The 18,679-nt window shown below is 44.6% G+C and overlaps 1 protein-coding gene across 3 annotated transcripts in view; it reads left to right on the top strand.

Annotated features, from left to right (window-relative positions):
* The window catches only part of FGR (FGR proto-oncogene, Src family tyrosine kinase), a 92,130-nt gene extending 80,312 nt beyond the window's left edge, over window positions 1-11,818 (top strand). For all 3 annotated transcript variants that reach the window (XM_030220134.1, XM_030220136.1, XM_030220135.1), the window contains exons 11-13: window positions 2,268-2,421; window positions 4,602-4,733; window positions 8,658-11,818. In XM_030220134.1, coding sequence (XP_030075994.1) covers window positions 2,268-2,421; window positions 4,602-4,733; window positions 8,658-8,866 — 495 coding nt within the window. In that variant the 3' untranslated portion in view covers window positions 8,867-11,818. The remainder of the gene's footprint in view (window positions 1-2,267; window positions 2,422-4,601; window positions 4,734-8,657) is intronic.
* The last annotated feature ends 6,861 nt before the right edge of the window (window positions 11,819-18,679 follow it).

An 18,679-nucleotide genomic window follows, 5' to 3' on the forward strand; every position in this document is an offset into this window, starting at 1 on the left:
TCATAGAGTCCCTCAGGGCTCAGCACTAGCTACAATATTACTCTATTTAAACATCTGTCTTTGGCCATTAAGTGTTCTCTTGCAGTCATTGCAAGTGACCTATAAAATTCAATTTTGGTGCTTGTTGGTGAAAGGTCAGTTTTTGAGAGCACAGTCAAGCAAATACTAATGTCTATCTTTAAATGTGGGGAAGACTGAGTTATCGTGAGTGAGAAAATCTTCAGTTAATGATATTTGTTTCACTGACGCAGCAGTTGGTGATACCCACTTACAACTTTCCCCTGTTGTCAGAGACTTAGCATATTAATTGATGAATGTCTGGCTATGAAGCACCAACTGGCCACTGTTAAATTTGCCTTTTTAAAATTCTACCCTGCGTTAGTAAGAGAATATGGATGCAGTCAGGGACAGGTGATTGGGAATTGGATGGAGCATGGTGCTTCATCGTTAACCTAGATAAGTTAGGAGGACCCTGAGAGTGGGAGAATATACTACCTTTCCCTGTACATGGGTATGATAAAGTTTGTTTCTTATCCTTCCAGAATATATGAATATTCCTTGTCGTCAGCAACGGATGAATCCAGACTTATGGGTTATGATCATTTACCAGCAGGTGGAGATAGAGGGCACTGAACTGAACTCTGATATAGGAAATATGCTCCTTGGCCAGTCAGTATTCTCTGTGTCTTGCTTTGCTGCTTAGCTCCTGCTTTGAGTTTCCTAATTCAGTTCAGCTTGGGGGTGTAGGCAAAGCGCTGCCTATTTCTGGGTTACACCTGGTGGTGCCAGGTCCCTGCCCTCCCCCTGCCCCCTCCCTTCCTTCCTCACAGGAAAAAAAAAAACACTAGATCAGAGGAATTTCAGGGGCAAAGGAACACACACACACACACACACACACACACACACACAAAAGTTAGTAGCAGTTCTGGCCCAACTATGGAAACAATCAGTGGTACCACCTTTGAAGAAAGTGTTTCAGAAAGTAGATTAGTATTGCTTGATGTTGCAGCTAACTGCACGGAAGTATGGGTGTGTTATTCCACATTGTAACATCTGGGATATTTATACAACTTGGCAATTGTCTCTTCATGGCCCATAAGATTGATCTTAGTCATGTCTCTGTAGTGTACTGCCTGCTCCATCAGTCTTGTTGAGATTGATTGTATTTATTTTATTTATAGCATTTTTATCTCACATTTTCCCACCCTCGGGCAGGCCCAATGTGGCTTACAACAGTAAAGGGCTGAAAAGGCATACATTAATTTGGCATAAACGATCAAGTACATGGAAGTAGGCGTGATCAGTAAGTAATTACAGAGAAGGGGAAGTGGTAAGAAAGTGGAGGATGTCAATAAGATAGGTACAGTTCAACAGTTAGGGATGCAACGGCAGGACTTTAGCGTAAGCTATTCCAAATAAGGTGGCCTTGAGTGCTTTCCTGAAGGTCAGATGATCGGGAGTAGTCTTTACAGATTTAGGTAATCCATTGCACAAATGAGCACCAACATAGGGGAAGGTGGATGCGTAAGTGGCTTTATACTTGAGGCCAGAACATGTAGGGTAATGGAGAGTTAAGTACGAACGAGATGATCTGTCAGAGTTCCTAGGTGGTAAGTTGATAAGGTTATCCATATACCCGTAGAGGATTTTATGCACCAGGGTGCAAACTTTAAAAGTGATCCGGTCTTTAACAGGTAGCCAATGTAGTTTCTCACGCAGTGGCCTCGAACTTTCGAACCTCGATGTTCCATAGATCAGCCGTGCAGCAGTATTCTGAGCAGTTTGTAATTTTCTTTGAAGCATTTCTTTGATAATTATAGTAGGGGGTGGGAGGAGGGTTTTCTTTTTTTTTTTCTTCTGTTTATATAATACTATGGAATACGTATACTACAGCTCTCTGTTGTTCTGAACTTGTTTTTTCCTGTTTTGGTATTGCATTGTATTTTCATTAAATAAAATTTAAACAAGAAAAGAAATACTGACTGGCCAAGGAGCATATTGTCTTATATCAGAATTCAGTTCAGGGCTCTCTATCTCCACCTGCTGGTAGATAGTCATAACCCACAAGTCTGGATTCATCTGCTGTGACTAAAGGAATGAAAATTATCAGACAAGATATTTTTCCTTCATTTAGAGTACCAAAATATCCCATAGAAAAGTACATGAAGAGTATCGGGGGGGGGGGGGGGGGGGGGGGTGGAGGATCAGATTTCTCTGTTGTGTCTTGTAGTTCATGTTAATTGCTTACTCTTCTTCCCTGTGTATAGATTGCAGCAGGTATGGCCTACATTGAGAGGATGAATTACATCCACCGGGACTTGCGTGCTGCTAACATCCTAGTGGGCGATAACCTTGTGTGTAAGATTGCAGACTTTGGACTTGCAAGGCTTATTGAAGACAATGAATACACTGCACGGCAAGGTAAACCCTGTCTTCTGGCTCTACCTTAGCAACTCTTTCTAGATAAGGAGGTGCCAGTCTCTGCCTTGGCATTATTGCAAAGGGCTGGTGTTGGTGTAATAATTCTACAAGGTGCCCAGATATTTCATAGTTAGGAACCCCTCAGCTTGACTGGGGAGGGAATTTGACTTGGAGACAGTCATTCAGAATTTCACAGATGAAACTTTCATCACACTGAGTCTTCAGCCAAGCACATTCACAAAATGTTCCTGTCTTCAGCGCTGACCCTAATTAAGATGAAGCGAGGTGTCGGGCTAGGGGTTAGGCCCAGTCAGCAGGAGTGCTCCCTCCCTGAGATGAAAAGGGAGTGAGGGGAAGGGTGTTCCTCTGCTTTGCATTAGGCTTCAACAGCTCCTAAGCCAGCCAGTGGAGTAGAATTGATTTTAGATGTAAGGGGATGGGAATTCCTTAGCTCAGTGGTTCCGAACCTGGTGCTGGAGGCACCCCAACCAGTCAGGTTTTCAGGATATCCACAATGAATATTCATGAGAGAGAGTTGCATGCAGTGGAGGCAGTGCATGCAAATCTGTGTCATGAATATTCAGTTTGGATATCCTAAAATCCTGACTGGCTGGGGTGCCTCCAGGGCCAGGTTTGGGGACCACTGCCTTAGCTGCATCCCCCCTCCCCCCCAAGCTCGGAGCAGTTGCTTTAATTTAAACCCTCTTCCACCTCACCCCATCCCCAGGTGTGGCCCTGCCTCCTAAACTAAGGAGGATTACTATTGTGGCGTAGAGTGGCCTAGTGGTTAGAGCACCGGTCTTGCAATCCAGAGGTGGCCAGCTCAAATCCCACTGCTGCTCCTTGTGATCTTGGTCAAGTCACTTAACCCTCCATTGCCTCAGGTACAAACTTAGATTGTGAGCCCTCCTGGGACAGAGAAATATCCAGAGTACCTGAATGTAACTCACCTTGAGCTACTACTGAAAAAAGTGTAAGCAAAATCTAAATAAGATTCTGAAATCTTAAAGAGTGACAAGATTCCACGCAGAATTTCAAAGAGTAGCGACATTCCATGTAGAACCCCAAAGAATAGCAAGCTTCTGGAGTGGAGGAGTGGCCTAGCGGTTAGAGCACTGGTCTTGCAATCCAGAGGTGGCAGGTTCAAATCCCACTCAAGTCACTTAACCCTCCATTACCTCAGGTACAAACTTAGATTGTGAGCCCTCCTGGGACAGAGAAATATCCAGTGTACCTGAATGTAACTCACCTTGAGCTACTACTGAGAAAGGTGTGAGCAAAATCTAAATAAATAAATAAATATATGGAATGTTGCTACTATTGAATATTCTACATGGAATGTTGCTAGTAGAGGAGTGGCCTAGTGGTTAGAGCACCGGTCTTGCAATCCAGAGGTGGCCAGCTCAAATCCCACTGCTGCTCCTTGTGATCTTGGGCAAGTCACTTAACCCTCCATTGGCTGAGGTACAAACTTAGATTGTGAGCCCTCCTGGGACAGAGAAATATCCAGAGTACCTGAATGTAACTCACCTTGAGCTACTACTGAAAAAAAGTGTGAGCAAAATCTAAATAAATAAATTGCACTAACATAAGGTGTTTGGTGTATGTGCTAGTGGCAGACGCTTACATCTCTGGGATAATGATCGAATGCCTCCAAGTCAGACTATCCGCCATGATACAGGAAAGGTGCATAGGGTACAGAAATGTTAATTTTACCCTCTAGATTTGTTGCTATAAGACTAATCCTTCTCAGTACAAGAAAGGGCTCTCTGTACTATAGTGTTGCATTAGGGGCAATTTGTTTAGTGCAAGTGGCATAGATAGTTATTACCAAGGGCCAGTGTAGGACAGCATAGATCTTACAGATCCATAGTTACATAGTAGATGGTGGCAGGTAAGGACCAATTGACCTACCCAGACTGTCCAGTTGTCTTCTTTACTTTTCTGTTACCAAGGTTGAGTTAGTGAGCATATGCATTCCCATATTTAAACCTGTGCTACCATCCCCACCATTTTTCTATCACTGCTCAATATATTTATCCCAAGCATATTTAAACTCTGTTCCATCATTGACCTCCACCACCTCAGCTGATAGGCCACTCTAGACATTGCCGTATTCTGTGGTTCCTTAAGTTCCATACTTAATTCAACACCCATTTCCCATTCTGTCGCCACCACAGGAGCCAAGTTCCCAATTAAATGGACAGCACCTGAAGCTGCATTAAAGGGAAAGTTCACAATCAAGTCGGATGTATGGTCCTTTGGAATTCTTCTAACAGAACTTGTGACAAAGGGACGAGTACCCTATCCAGGTACAGAGATGTCATATGCTCCTGTATATGTGTGTTGTTTCCTAGCTATCCATTCTGTCCATTGCAGCAGGTGAATAGCAACAGGAGTTAATTGTGTGTGGGGGAGGGGGGGAGCTATACATGAGGATAAATAATGTTTCTATTACATAGCTTCCTACTATTCCAGAACCTGTGGGGATAGTTGTGTCTATCAACCAGCAGGTGAAGATAGAGAACTGAAAACTGAGCTGAGACATACCTCTTGGCATCCAGTTCAGCTCCTCAGTATTTTCTATCTCCAGCAGGTGGATGGACGCACTTTTCAGCCTCTGGTTCTGAGTGCTTTGCTCATGGCCCAGTTCGTAATTGAGCTTTGTGGGTGGTTTGAATCTACAGTCATATCTAGAGGTCTTCAGATCCCCTGTCTCTGGTGCCTGGCGAATTTAATTCTTCCCTTCCTTCACCTCTCCCCTGTTTCCTGTGGAGCTCTCCTTTTCCAGCACAACAACATTAAAAAAAAAAAAAAGAAAGGAAGGAAGGAGAAAGAAAGAGGTTTGCTGGAGAGCGTGGGACAGAGTATCAGTCCTGAGCCTTTCTCGTCTGTGGAGACTGAGCTTGGGGGTAGCAGCCAGCAGTGGTAAGTTTGACTCGGAACCGCTTGGAGGGCTGCAGTTCCACTTGATGCAGGGGAGGGATCCTGACTCACTGCTTGGGACACATTATGCAGCGCTTGTGACAGTCGGGGTGAATGGCGACTCCCGCGGAGGCAGTTAAAGGGTGTTGCCATTGTGGGACCTGCCAGCTGGCATCTGGGAGTTGCAGTACGTGCAAGCCACGAATCTAGCGGCACACAGAGGAAATGGTTTATGGCAGCGTATCTTTGGATTCTGCACAGCTTCCAAGTATGCCATGGTTTTTGGTCTGTCCAGTGGGGCTGGTTCACAGTTTGATGCAGGAGAGCGCAAGAATGGGCACCGTTTTGTCAGGGCCATCTGGCAATGGGGAGCAGCCTCTTGTCTGATCACACGTGGAGCACAGCTGCCATTTTACAACCTCTGGGCCCGACAGAGCATTCAGCTGCATCAGGATCTTTGTTTTCTCCGGAGTTTGTATTGCTCTTACACCAGGCCTATTTACTGATGCAGGGACAGTCAGAGTTGCTAAAAGGTTGTTCAGTTTCTGACCCCGCTACCCTGCCAAGAGATCTCGTTTAGACCTCCAGGAGTGGGCAGAGGAGGCTATCTCTGCTTCTCCCTTCTTACCTGATGTGGCCTCGGTCTATTAAGAGGCACTGGTGTTGAAGGGGCCGTTAGAGGAGGGAGAGCTCCCTCCTGAGGAGGTGGATGATCCAAAAGTTCTGAGGTGGTTTCATAAAGAGGAGCTCAGTACTCATATTTTTGAGGCACTGGCAGTGTTTTCCATTGAGGAACCTTCTGTTTCAGCATCAGGAGTTTCATCTTTGTCGATCCTGGGGGTTAGAAGTTATTCTAAGGCCTTCCTGATGCATCCAGACATTCAGGACCTGATTACAGCAGAATGGGTCTCATCGGATGCGGGGCTGAGAGTGAGAACAGCCATGGCTCGCCTCTACCTGTTAGTTCTGGAGGAGAAAAATAAATTGCAGCTTCTCAGGGTGGACTCCCTGGTTATGGTGGTGACTAAGAAGACTACCTTGCCAGTGGAAGGGGTCATTGCCCTAAAAGACCAACAGGATAAGAAGCTAGAAGTCTCAATAAAACCTTTGAAGTGGCTTCTTTGGGCCTTCAAGCGTCAGTGTGCAACTCATTTGTGACAAGAGCATGCCTGAAGTGCCATCAGCAGTCGGCAACACAAGACAGGCGCAGTAATGCCCAACTGGAAGTAGGGTTCGCCTACTTGGTGGATACTATTTATTACATGTTATGGGTTATGGCTCGCAGTATGTCTTTGGATATCATGGCAAGTGGGCAACTCTGGTTGCGGCATTGGGCAGCATATGCAGCGTCAAAGTTACGTCTAGTTAAATTGCCCTTTTGGGGCAAGTGGCTATTTGGAGAAGAACTCAGTAACTTGATGAAAGAATTGGGGGAAACTAAGCCACAGTGGTTGCCGGAGGATAAGCTGAAAGCCTCTGGTCCTCCATCTTCAGGGGGCTCTCGATTTCGAGACAGCAGATGGTACTGGTCTGGTTGTTGGCAATATGGTTAGAAGTCCCACTTTCAGGCACATCAGTCTTCCTTTCATGCGGACAGGAACTCTTCCTCTCATTTAGATAGAGTGCCCAATGCATCTAGAGCTTCACAGCGATTCGAGATTGGTTCTCTTCCTCCGGTAGGAGGACATTATCAGGAGTTTTGGGAGGAGTGGGTCAAAATCACATCAGACCAATGGGTTCTGGATATTCTTACATAAGGTTTATAAGTTGGAGTTCTCCTGCCCAGTCGCTGCTCTCTTCTTGCAGTCTCCTTGTCAAAAAGGAACCAAGGCAGTCGAAGTTCAGGCCACCGGACATTGTTCCAGTTCTCCAGGCCTAAAAGGGACAAGGCAGATAGGCACCTTTTGTCCGGTCTTAGATCTCAAAGGTCTAAACCTCTGCCTCCAAGTGTCCTGCTTTCGCCTGGAGATACTAAGAGCAGTGATAGCCTCGATTGAAGCAGGAGAATTTCTCACCGCCCTTGATCTCAAGGAGGTGTACATGCATATACCCATATGGCTGCCGCATCAGAGGTTTTTATGTTTTGAGGAGCTGGACTGGATGCCAAGAGATATGTCTCAGCTCAGTTTGCAGTTCTCTATCTCCACCTTCTGGTTGATGGACACAACTATCCCCACAGATTCTGGAATAGTGGGAAGGACTAATGGAAAGAAATTGATCAGGTAAGACCTAATTTCTCTTTGATAGAGAAAGGAGCCTGTGTGGTCAGCATATGTGCAGGAACATTTGACATATGAACATATATGAAGTAAAAACAACTATCTCTATGTTGAATCCATGTTCACTGAAATCCTGCTGAAATTCCGCTACTAAACGGACTTGGAAAAATCCCAAATCCCAGGAATAACATGTATAGAATTTTGTACGTTTGGGAAGCTTGCCAGGTGCCCTTGGCCTGGATTGGCCGCTGTCGTGGACAGGATGCTGGGCTCGATGGACCCTTGGTCTTTTCCCAGTGTGGCATTACTTATGTACTTATGTCCTCTACTTGGCTCACTTTTATTACATAGAGCAGTGATTTAACCTATTGTGATGTCATAGTGGCTCATTCCACCAATAAGAGCCAACCTCATTAGTGATGTCACAATGGCTTGATTGTATAGAATGTTTGTATGTTTGGGAAGCTTGCCAGGTGCCCTTGGCCTGGATTGGCCGCTGTCGTGGACAGGATGCTGGGCTCGATGGACCCTTGGTCTTTTCCCAGTGTGGCATTACTTATGTACTTATTGCTGTACACATTCACACTTAGAACAACGCGTAGATGTGCATGTTAAAGCTCATACGCGCAGTTAGTGTAACAAGAGCCATTTAATTGGCATGCATGACCTGCATGTATTGATTCATGGCGAGTTATGTATACGGCTAAAATAACATGTACTAGAATGTGCATTATTGTATAATTGCATTTTGTTTTGCATTAGCGTGTGCTATACTGAAACAGAACAAAAAAACAAAAATCTAAATGAAACAAAGCAAACGTTTCTGCCTGCACACAGCTGGCACGTACATAATCGAATCTGTTTTCACATGTGCTAATGGCATGACCTGCAAGAACGACTTATTTGCACACACATCCAATGTGGCATAGACTTGATTAAGTCCTTTTTCACTTGCCTTGTTTATGAATATTGTCTCTCTCACCCACAAAGGCATGACACATTGTATGTTTAACCTGTCTTCATGTAAGACGCAGCATTATGCGTTCATACATCTGTAAGTGCTCCGTTCCATGCGTGTTGCACTCTTTGCAGGGATGAATAACCGGGAGGTGTTGGAGCAAGTGGAGAGAGGGTATCGTATGCAGTGTCCCAGTGGATGCCCGTCCTCCCTGCATGATCTGATGCTACAGTGCTGGAAGAAAGAACCTGAAGAGAGACCTACCTTTGAGTACCTCCAGTCCTTCTTGGAAGACTATTTCACTGCTACTGAGCCTCAGTATCAGCCTGGCGAAAACCTGTAAAACCACAAATGAGTTGATTGCTGCCTCCTAGAAGAAGAGTTGGATTTCCTCTCACTTTGGAAGGGTCCTGTGGTTTTTGTTTGGAGCTTCTTTCTGGGGAAGATGGCCCTTTTCTTTCTTTAATTTGTATTTTTCTTACTTTTGTGCTTAGAATGGGAACCCGAAGAGGTAAACAGTGGGAAGAGGATCTTGAGAAGCCTTCTCTAGGTTCTGTTTCAAGATTAGCGTCAAGGTGGGACCAGATCTGCTCTGGGATGACGGGTAAAATCAGGTGACCTCCCCAGTAATATGGCCGAAGACTGAGAAGACAGAACAGTAGCATGGTTAGGAATGACACCTACAGACCGTTTCCCCATCACACATGCATGCGCCCTTTGCCCTGTCTGGTAACTGTACAAACAGCCAAGAAGGTTATGGCTGAATTCAGATGTCACCTTCCTTACCTGCATCCTTTTTACTAAGAACTGTGTGGGAGCAGGGAGCAGGTCAAATGGGCTATTAACAAAAATCCAAAACAAATTATGCATCCTGAATTTAAAGGCATTTTCATGGTTTGGGGAGTTAAAATACTTGCAGGACCCAAATTTCGTCAGAGAAAGAAGAAACAGATTGGCAGTCAATTATTTCTACTTGATGGTTTGAGAAAATGAACTGTAAACTGAAGTTAACAGGAAGTCTTTAATCTTGGCTAAGGATTGAGTCACAGGAGAGTAGAGTCAGGATTAGGTTGCAGCACCTCTAGCCCCACGGTAGATGGCACCAAGTGCTCATGAATGCCATTTTAGACTCCAGATTCTAGGATGTGTTTTATTATTTTTAATACATACAAAGAAGATGAATTATTTGTAATGAAACCTTTATTTTCCCTATTCTGTTAGTCCTTTGCTCCTCATATTCATTTTTTAATTTATTTTTATTATTTGCTACGGAATTGCTTCATGGGGTTGTGCACTTTGTATTTATCCAGGGTTTTCAATACCTTTTTATTTATACATTTAAAAAAAATGAAAACAAAAAAAACAGATGCTAATCTGTTTCAGAGAAGGACAAATACTGCCTTTCCCAGGTGCTTCTTGACATCTTTTGTTAGCTGTTGGCATGCATCATGTTGAATCCTGGGTAGACATTACTCTGAATGGTTTTCCCTCACTGTCTCATAGGTTTCAGGTTTTGTTTGCCTCTTTCAAATTTTTTCCAGGCCTGAAGAAAAATGCTAAATCTTATGGAGAGTGACATGCTGGCAGAGCTGTAAATTCTTTCTGTTGAGGACGATTTTCTTCATTTCTTTAAAAATATATTTTTCTCTTATTTTAAAAGTTCCCAGATTCTAATGCATGACAGTGAGAATTTTGGTTTTTCTCACTTCCCTCCTTGTTTGCAGATGGAGGGGAGCAGGGCAAATTTGTCCAAAGACAGCTGAGTTTTAAATCTCATTTCCCAACCCAAACATTTGCACCACCGAAATAAAATGCCAGATGGAGTTTTTATGCGGAGATTTGCAATCATGGGTTGTGATTTTAGGGTGGTGCTGCATGGGTATGTGATGTTATTATAAAGCCCTTATTCCCTTGTGATCACAGGCAGTGCAGTCTGCTAATGGGCTCTGAAGAATGCATTGGGGTGAAGGATGTTATTTCCAGAAGCAGATATCACTCCTGGAAAGATCGGCCTGGGGCTCTGGATAATCTCTCAGCATTTGTAGGTGTTTTCATGTAAAATATAATTTTGTATTCTGGTGCAAACTCTGTTTGTTTATATCACCTCTGTGGACTCTGCCCATTACATAAAATTGTCTTTTTGAGCATCCGTTATGTACATTTCCAGGAAGCATTACATAAGCTTTCTTTGTCTTTAAAAGCAGAAGCACTGCTCTGGAAATGGAATTAACTGATACAGTGCCTGAGTGAACACAGGTCTGCTGTTATTCCGTAAAATGCTTTTTCTCAAAGTTGGATGACAGTGCATAGGCCTTGGGGCAGTGAGTCAAATTCCCTGCGACCTGCATCAGTTAGATTGAATTTCCTATCCTCCAGTGGTGACATCCCTGGCTCTCTATTCCATGTAAAAAAAAAAAAAAAAAAAAACTTCCAGCTAAATAATCAGGTAACATTCTGTATTGAATTATCAGGTAACATTCTGTATAGGAGGTTCATCTGGGCAGGTGTAAATATATACCCTTTGTTTAAAATTAAGGGGCATAGTTATAAACGTGGGCTGTCGTTAAGGTGTTATTTTACCACTGACTTGTGCTATTTTACTACAGTAAAATAACCTGTCTTAATGGTAGCCACTTTGATAGCTGCTCCCCTGAGCCTTAGCTGCAAGATAATGGGTCTTAAACATTCTTCATGCAGCACATCTTGCAGATCCTTTGACAGAAGCATCACACTTCCCCCTGCCTCTCTTACTGTTCCTTGCTGAAGTACTAATAATGCAGGGACCATTCTGATCCCAATGACTCCGATGTCATGTGAAGACACTCTTTCCAGCAGATTAAGGGAACTACTAACAATTTACCATGGTCAGCTTTTAATTGCTGTCTGGTAGATGAAATCTGCATTGAACTTCTGATGAATTGTACGGTGACTAAAGCTTTCTGTCTTTTTAACTAGGGATTACACAGCAGTGGATCCCAAGAGCTGACTCCTGTTTTAAAGGTGATCCAGTGGCTTGTGATAGACGTGTCAGAGGATAGTACAGTGGTTTCTGAGGTGGATATTAATGGTGTGTTCCCAACACTTCAGAGAGAATAGTCTCTAACAAGAGAGCAATTTTGAAGAGTGGATTAGTTCTTCCAGGGTTATATTTTATTCCCAGATCTTAAGTTCTAATTCCTATTCTGCAGTAGGTTTATCTATACTGCACAGTTTACCGCATACCCAGACAGTCTCCTGTGACATGAAGTGGCAACTGTGAATACCTTGGGAATCTCACTTTCTGCTGTGTGTTTTTTTTAAATCAATAGTGTAAATAGTAATAAACATTTCTAACAAGAAAATGATCGTTATGTTTTATTTACAAGCCCTCCCAGTGAGAGATAAGGAAGTAGAACATGGGGAACTCGCAGGTAGTAAATCAACTACAGTTGGAAATGTGCTTTTTATACATGTACTCTAATTAAAAAAAAACAAAAACAATAAAAAAAACACTGGGTTTGGCAATCTGCAAGAAACACCAGACAATCGTGGCTTACCACAGGTTCTTATAGAGGGTTATGTAGTGGCTTAGTAATTCCCTTAATTGCCCTGTTTGTCCTGAGCTCTTTTGAGCAGGAACCTGCTCTTCATGTTCGAATATACAGCGCCGCATATGTCTAGTAGCGCTATAGAAATGATAAGTAGTAGCAGGCTCCATATTTTCAGCCTGAGCTAGTCATGATTTTACCCCATTTCTAATTCAATAGGCAAAATAGAACTGTAAATGTAATATATGAAGTGCAATAGAACTAGAAAATATGGTACCGAGAAAAATAACCCACTAAACTGCAGTTTAGACAGGTATCAGAAATATTTTGAAAAAATCACTTCCAAAAAATGGACTTGAACCTTTAAACTCTAGGGACGGCACATGTCAAGCTATATATCAGAGTCCTTTTAATATTGTGGGTCCATAACAATGAAATAACACAATCTCAGGGCACTTTAATAAGCATATAAACATGTAAAATCATCCAAATGTATCTCATATGTGTACTTGGCAAATAGGCCAGCAGAAACTTTAATGCTTTAAAACCTTGGGTTCAAAGGTGCAATTGTAGGATTGTACTGAGCAGGCTTTTCACTAGTCACTAGAGCTATACACGCTGGGTCCACAGTGTGAGAGAAGTTAGTGTGCTTCCAATCACCAGGTAAAGATGCATACGTTAAGAGTGCATGCTTGTTTGAGCTCCTGGAAGCATCAGATGACTGTACCACTCCAATACATTGTTCAAATTAGTAGGGGATATCAAACACATAAAAGGCAAGTGACCGTACTCACTTGCAAATGCGCAGTAGAGACTTCCCTCTCTCCCGCCCTCGCGTCATGACGTCAGAGGGCGGAACAGAGAGGAACACGGTCGAATTGTCAGACGCTGCCGCCGCCTGGAAAGGAACATCGCACGAAACAACCTCCACCCTCCCCCCCATCCCCGCCGCCGCTCCCGCCCCCCTCCGTATCGGGCCCCCTGCACTGACCTGACAGCGCCTCTCAGCTCCGTGTGGAAGCGCTGCAGGCAGCAGCAGAGCGATCGCGCTTTCACACGGAGGTGAGAGGCGCTGTCAGGTCAGTGCAGGGGGCACGGAAGGGGGAGGGAGCGGCGGCGATGAGGGTAGCTGGACATGGGGGGAGGGCAGGGGGGAGAGGCCATGGTTGCTGGACTTGGGGTGAGAGCAGGGCACAGAGGAGGGTTGCTGGACATAGGGGGAGGGGGGCAGGCCAAGGGAAAGACGAGGGTTGCTGGATTGAGGGGAGGATCGGTGGACGGGGTGAGGCCAGGGGAGAGAGAAGGGCTGCAATACTCGTCTGTTTTTATGGGCTTAACGGCTACTAAGGTATAGATGAAGGATTTACCACTGTTCTTATGCATTGAGGAATGCATCTCTTTTGTCCACATTCCAGTCCAATTTTTTTCCCCAATACAGACCAGCAAAGATTCTTAAAACTGATTATGTTGTATGCAATGGAAGACAATAGGTGCTTCCAGTTTAAGTGTGCAGGCAGCGGTAATCAATATTTGTTAAACTTTCCTTCCGTTCAAGGAGTTAAATAGAAGAGAATGTTGTAAGCTTCTTTTGTGTAGCAGGTGGCATCATGCTGGAACTCCCTCCCCCTTTTTATTAGAAGGACAGAGGACTGTCAACAGTTTAGTAAATTACTCAAGGCATTTGTATTTAAGAATTAGGGTTTGGAGTTGTGATTAATTTGCTTGTTTGATGTATTTTTTTGGCTACTGTAGTTTCCTGAAGGGATTCTTCAGTTTTTAGTTAATGTTACCCACATTGACATCATGGCTTTTGCAGGTTATAAGACCCTAGTGTAATGTAATGAATAAGGAATCGATGGGACAACAGCTTGGTCCAACATACAGTTTAGGGCAAGGAAATTGTATGACATATAGTACATGTGACAGGGATACGTGACTCAATACACAAAAATAGTGGTGGTTCTTCTGCCTACAAAGTGAGGAGCCTACCGCTTTATAGAAGAACTAGCCGTTCAGCCCGTAAAAACGGGCTAGTATAGGAGGGGGGGGGGGTTTGAAAGGCCCTCCACCCCGCCGCTGCCGCCCCCCCGGAGCCATCGCCACCCACCTTCCATCCGGTTGGGCCCTCGCTCCGCTATTGAAACAGCGAAGGCACGCAGCACACAGCTCTACTGCTGAGCTGCCGTGGCCTTCCTTCTTCTCTGCCTGTGTCCCGCCCTCGTGTGACGTAACGTCGTCGAGGGCGGGACACAGGCAGAGAAGAAGAAGGAAGGCCGACGGCAGCTCAGCAGTAGAGCTGTGTGCTGCGTGCCTTCGCTGTTTCAACAGCGGAGCGAGGGCCCGACCGGGCGGAAGGTGGGTGGCGGCGGCGACTCCGGGTGGGGGGTGCGTTAGCGACGGCGGTGTCCCTCGCAAATGCGCAGTAGAGACCCTCTCTGTTCCGCCCTCGTCATCACTTATTGACGTGGGGGCGGGGCAGAGAGGGTCTCTACTGCGCATTTGCGAGTGAGTACGACACTCGCCATTTATATATATTGATTTTGTACCTTATTTATTCTCCATCTTTACTCTAACTTAAGGACTCAAAATCAGGGACGTTTCTATCATATCTCAGTGTCCGATGCTATTTGAAACTTAAATACCAATACAGATATGCTGAATGTTAAGAAAAATACAGAAAATGAGTTCTACAGTATATGGTATTTGAGACTAATGATTATGAGCATATTGGCACACAAATGGTTTTGACATGTAAGCAGGGGCGTATCTGAACTGTGGCGGTAGGGGGGACCAGGGCCAGAGTGAGGGGGCACATTATAGCCCCCCCCCCCCCCCGCCGCCGCCATTGCCGATCCCCCTCCCCCCAGCCGCTGCCATTGCCAATCTCCCCCCTCCGTTGTTGTCGCCTACCTTCGCTGGCGGGGGACCCCAACCCCCGCCAGCCGAGGTCCGCGTCCTCCTGCCGCTGCCGGCTGCCGTTAAAAGAATTCTGTACAACGTGCAGCGACGTCAGACTCGGAAGAAACTTTCGGCGCCAGCTTTACTGGAAGAAGAAATGAAAGGACCTCGGCTTGGCTGGCGGGGGTTGGGGGTCCCCCGCCAGCTGACAGAATTCTTTTAACGGCAGCTGGCAGCGGCAGGAGGATGCGGACCTCGGCTGGCGGGGGTTGGGGTCCCCCGCCAGCGAAGGTAGGCGACAACAACGGAGGGGGAGGGTTGGCAGCGGGTCCAGGGCGAAATCTGCGGGGGCCCAGGCCCCTGAGGCCCCATGCAGATACACCCCTGCATGTAAGAGTCTAAGAATCTGATAGTCTCTATCTCCTGTTTTACTGAACCTCTTATCTCACAGTTAGGAGCCCGTTTATTTCATTTGTGTTTGACAGTAATTTTTTTTTTTTTTGTAATGATAGTTGGTAAACCCCATTTTTACAGTCAAGCCAAGATCTGCCAAGTATCACGGAGCCCTAGGACACTAAAACTCCCTCTATTCTCCTTTCTCAAAAAGTTCACTGATTTTTTCAAACTGGCTGCTGGTGGTGCTCAACACTCAGAAGTTCCTTGGTAAATCTGAGTTCTGTGTAGCATTCACTGCACTACAGTGCAGCACTGTATTTGTCAGTAGAATGTTAATGCAAAACACGCTGGGCCTGATTTGGCTTTCTTCCAGTCTGTAGCTCAGCTCAATGAAGGAGATATACACTGGGGGCCAGAGTCTGAGCAAGGCCTGCTAAGGTTAATCACGAGTTTCTTGCATGTTGGAAAATGTACGCCATAACATAACTACGTCTGTACAGGCCGCTCAGAACTTTTACTCACTTTAATAACTGTGACATCAATTCTCATTGTTTTTAGCAGCCCATCGGCCCTGAAAATGGTTGAATCAGTCTGTGAATCTGTGATATGGCTGATACTGAATTGTGGTATTATGTATAAGGCTGATGCTTATTTAATTCATATTGCTGCCTTATATCACAGTCCCAGAAAATAAACTTCCTGAGCCTGTACGTCTAGCTCCATCTCTACCTGTCTTCAAATCTATGCTGAAAACCCACTTTTTCACTGCTGCTTTTGACTCCTAGCCACTACTCATTTGCCTTCCCCCACCCCTTGTTCCTTCTCACCCAGTACTTCCCTTGCCCTTAATTGTCTTGTCTGTCTGTTTTATTTAGATTGTGAGCTCTTTTGAGCAGGGACTGTCTCTCTATGTCAGGTGTTCAGCGCTGCGTGCGTCTGGTAGTGCTATACAAATGCTAATAATAATTGTGACATGCATCAAGTATAGTCTGAAGACTATAGAAAAGTGTAACTCAAACTAAGTTTGCCTTTTATAAAGGCACAGTAGCGTTTTTATCATGCACTAAAAATAAGCGCGCTAAACGGTAGAGATGCCCATATATTCCTATGGGCTTCTCTAGTGTTTGGCGCACGCTAAAAAAGCTGCTGTGTCTTTTGTAAAAGACCCCCTAAGAGAGAAATTGCACCAACGTAAGATCAATCCTTCCTGCAAGCATTTACACTCTAAGGGGATATTTGAAGCAAAGAGAGAGAAAATGGTGCTTTCTCAAGGCCACAGCAATTGTGAGTACCACAACTAGCTTGAATGGTAGTGGCTGGGATTACCGAGCTGATTACTCCAAGCTCTAGGCCATGCTTCATCCTAAAAAGATCTACTTCGTCGGCCCAGGTTACATGTCAGACCTTATAGATCTACCAACCAGAAATAGAACCGGATCATCCCGATCACACATGAACCTCCACTACCCAAATTGCGAAGGTCTCAAATACAAAGCAACCCATGCATCCAACTTCTACTATGGAATGGACTACCAAAAGCCGTGAAAACAACCCACGACCACCTAAACTTAAGGAAATCACTAAAAACCTATCTGTTCAAAAAGGCGTACCCTAGCGACCCAACTTAAATGCCTCAACTCCGCAACACAGCAAAACCAAAGATCGTACTGAACATTATATAACCCCCCTTTCTCCGACCCTATTGTGCCTGAAACATACCTACCTTATCTGACCTTTGACATTACACTGTATTTATCTACCTTATTCGACCTCAACATTACATTGTATTTGTTCCTCTACTGGACTAGGCGAACGCCTTACGGTATTATGTAGGCCACATTGAGCCTGCAAATAGGTGGGAAAATGTGGGATACAAATGCAACAAATAAATAAAACCTGTGACCAGCCACGAATGCAGGGAATAGGGTTTTGCCACCACATTTGAGAAGAGAAATCTATTGAACCTAACATGGTTCTGCCTCAACCAGCTAAACATCGAGACAATTCTATAAGCTGGCACGCACCTAGAGGTATGTACCGTTTAGGCATGTCAAAGATGCCATTGATTGACAGGTGCCTATGCACACTGGGCACTATTCTAAATGCCTAAGTGCAAGGGGAGCATAGCATGGGCGTGTCTCCCAGTTACACGCTTAGTTTACAGAATACTCTAAATTGTGTGTCCCCTTACACCTGCCATTGACATGGTCAAAACGGGTGCCCCAATACCGACATAAGCAACCTTAACACCAAAATGCCATTATAGAATTGGTACTAAGTGCATGGCATTGGGGTGCCTAACCTGAGGTACAAATGTACAGAATTGCTCCGTATACATTTTTTAAACTGACAGAGGCACATCAACCTCTCTTTGACTCCAAACACCTGCCAATGGTTGTAGCCTCTTGTCATCTTTAGTAACGAATTGGCACTAATGTTACAGAATAGGGTCGTTTGCATGACCAACTGCCAGTAGTTGTGCCCCAAAACTCAAAACCTCACTGGTAGGCAAATCTAATAGAACAAACACAACCAGGAGAATGTACCTAATGTAAATATGATGAAGAAAGAAGCACTCTCAGAGATTTGGTGGAATTGAAAACGGTAATGGAATTCAAACATGCTTGGGATAAACACAAAGGAATCCTGTTTAGAAGGAATGGATCCACGGAATCTTAGCGCAGATTAGGTGGCAATGCCGGTAATTGGGAAGCAAAACCAGTGCTGGGCAGACTTCTATGGTCTATGCCCTGATTGTAACTGAATAGATATGGATGCGCTGTAAATTTTAAGGGGCTTCAACATTAGCTTCAGAACATTTAGTACAAGAAGAGTGCTGGGCAGACGTCTACGGTCTTTGTCCTGAGAATGGCAAGGACAAATCAAACTCTGGTATAAAGTATCACATACCATGTAAAATGAGTTTATCTTGTTGGGCAGACTGGATGGACTGTACGGGTCTTTTTCTGCCGTCATTTACTATGTTACCCACATGGTAGTCACTAAAGACCACTAATGGGTGAAGCATTGCACTTCATTCGTAGGGCCACTCATTCACTGCAGAGGTTTTTTTATGTGCTATTTGTGCTCAGTGCAATTATAGGTCCTATTATTGCTAACCATCCAAATGCACTGCAAATGATCAACTCAGCCAGCATAAATGATATAGAGACATGAAAAACTTTTACTTATGTGCCCTGCACCAGTACAACCAAATGCTAAGGGCTCCAATGATAGAGTCGCTCAAAGGTCATAGAGAAAAGACTGCTCTTCCCTGAAATATGACGATGTGCCTGACGCCGCAGGTTTCAGACAAAGCTTTCCTTAGGGACTTG

The sequence above is a fragment of the Microcaecilia unicolor genome, chromosome 11 (genome assembly GCF_901765095.1).
Source record: "Microcaecilia unicolor chromosome 11, aMicUni1.1, whole genome shotgun sequence".
In the NCBI taxonomy this organism is placed as follows: Eukaryota; Metazoa; Chordata; class Amphibia; order Gymnophiona; family Siphonopidae; genus Microcaecilia; species Microcaecilia unicolor.